This window comes from Phytophthora infestans, genomic scaffold (genome assembly GCF_000142945.1).
Source record: "Phytophthora infestans T30-4 supercont1.15 genomic scaffold, whole genome shotgun sequence".
In the NCBI taxonomy this organism is placed as follows: Eukaryota; Oomycota; class Peronosporomycetes; order Peronosporales; family Peronosporaceae; genus Phytophthora; species Phytophthora infestans.
In genome coordinates this window covers 2,170,374-2,172,268 of record NW_003303744.1, presented here as the reverse complement: position 1 = coordinate 2,172,268, position 1,895 = coordinate 2,170,374, and the positions used below count along the sequence as shown (strand labels likewise).

Sequence of the window (1,895 nt, the reverse complement as noted above, 5' to 3'; positions counted from 1 at the left end):
CCACCAAAGGTGTCTCCGTGTCTCCCATCTCGTCGAGCCACGCACTCATCTTTTTCGCATCCAGTGCACCGTCCATCGCTAGTATTGTCATCTCGCTACTGATGGGTATCCACGTGCCCAACTGCTTCTTGCTCGGCAGTCTCGTCGGCTTCGTATTCGTATTAACAGCTGGAACCCACGCACGTCCACTGCACACCGTCGTTACTGTTGCCGCCAACAACACCGATCCTGCGTATACCGTCGGAATGAAGATGCCCTGCTCGCCGTCTTTTGCGGACACCGCCACTTCAACCGGCGTTACCGAACTATTTTCGATCTGCGTCTTTCGTGCCATTCATACGATTGCCACACGTGCTCCACCGATATCGTCATAGGTCCTGAACGGGATGATCACGGATTGCTCTTCATCTCGATAGCGTAGCTCACTGTTCTCGAAGTCCATGACCGCACCGTACTTCTTCATAAAGTCGACACCAAGGAGGAATTCCTCCACACAACCCGACACAATACACGCGTCTACTGTGACCTTCTCGCCAAAGGCGCTGCTCATCTTAAATCGCCAGACTCCGATGACATCCAAGAGAAAGCCACCAATGCCCTCCACATAGTCAACGGGTGCTTTGTCTACCAATTTGTCGCCATACTGCATCCATTGTGTCCCTGCAATGGCGAATCTTGCACAACTGTCCAACTTGATACACTTTCGAGCTCCTGCCACTGTCATCGTAGCTGTCGGTAATCCGTCGTTTGCTTCCACGTACTACACCTCATTGTCCGTACTGGCCAACTCCTCGTCACACTCCGCACGTTTTTGCCGTTGTACTAGACTCACTCTAGCGGTTCTCAGCGCGCTCGCTGTCTTTCTCTCATTTAGCTGCTGCTTCCGCCCCACGACTTCGTTTAAAGCGACTTCTGCAACTCGTTGTCGCTTGGTCAACTGCTCGACGGTAACACGCTGTATTTCTTCTGCATCTTGCTGCTCGGCACTACGCTGTCGTGCTCGCACGTTCATCATTTTCTTGCGTTTAGCTTGTTTCCGTTCTCTTCGACGTGTAAGACGTATTTGTGCAATACCATCGCTTAGCTGTGCGTCTACCTTCTCCGCGGTACTCGTGCCGTTGTCCCTCGCAGCTCTCGTCGTGTCCTCCGCCTCAGCCATCGTTTCTCTTCTCACGACCGTGCTCACCGACAGCTCTCCGATACTCTTCACCTCGCCATCGTTGGTTTCCGACTGTGGTGCTGATAAATACGCGCCTTCCCCAGTTTGACGCTTGCCGTCGAGTCCACAGCCCTCGTTCTGTTGTTGATCCGCAGATGCAGCGTATTTGTATCGTGCCGAGGCCATCGCTGGTCTCACTGTCGACACGTAGATAGCAGCCCTCGCACCATCTCGCTCCGCAGCCCCCGTCTCGCCATTGTTCCAACATTGCATCCACTCTCTTAGTCTGGTTCTCTTCGCGTTCCGCTGTCGTTTGTGCTACTGCGCCCACGCTGCCACTCGTACTTCCTCGATCCCCTGTACGCGCTGACTCTCAAATGTTTACTGACCCACTTTGGTATGTTGGCGTCCTAACATTCTTAGGCGTCCGTACCGCTACCTCATTTGCTGTACCAAGTAGCATGGCGTCTCTCGTCATCTGTCGGGGATTTCCTTCTGTTGCTGGACGTCGTATTCCCCCTACCACGTCCGTCTCTAGTTTTTCCGCTGACTGTTCTTTGGGTATGCGTGTCTACAAGTACGCCTCGTTACGCTTTTTTGGCTTCCGGGATCAGGTACACGCACTTGCCATATGCCCCCAATTTCTCCACATGCATAACACTTCAAGGGTTGGACATCCATTCGCAAAGTGACCAGGTTGATTACACCGATAGCATACGCCAGGAACCATCGCCAC

At 53.2% G+C, this 1,895-nt stretch overlaps 1 protein-coding gene across 1 annotated transcript; it reads right to left on the bottom strand.

Moving 5' to 3' along the window:
- Positions 1–334: 334 nt before the first annotated feature.
- On the bottom strand, positions 335–1,345 carry PITG_09714 (uncharacterized protein; the record flags this gene model as incomplete). The annotated part of the gene is made up of 2 exons (XM_002903272.1): positions 335–683; positions 762–1,345. 2 exons carry the CDS (start codon positions 1,343–1,345, stop codon positions 335–337), a joined length of 933 nt encoding a protein of 310 aa, XP_002903318.1.
- Positions 1,346–1,895: the final 550 nt, after the last annotated feature.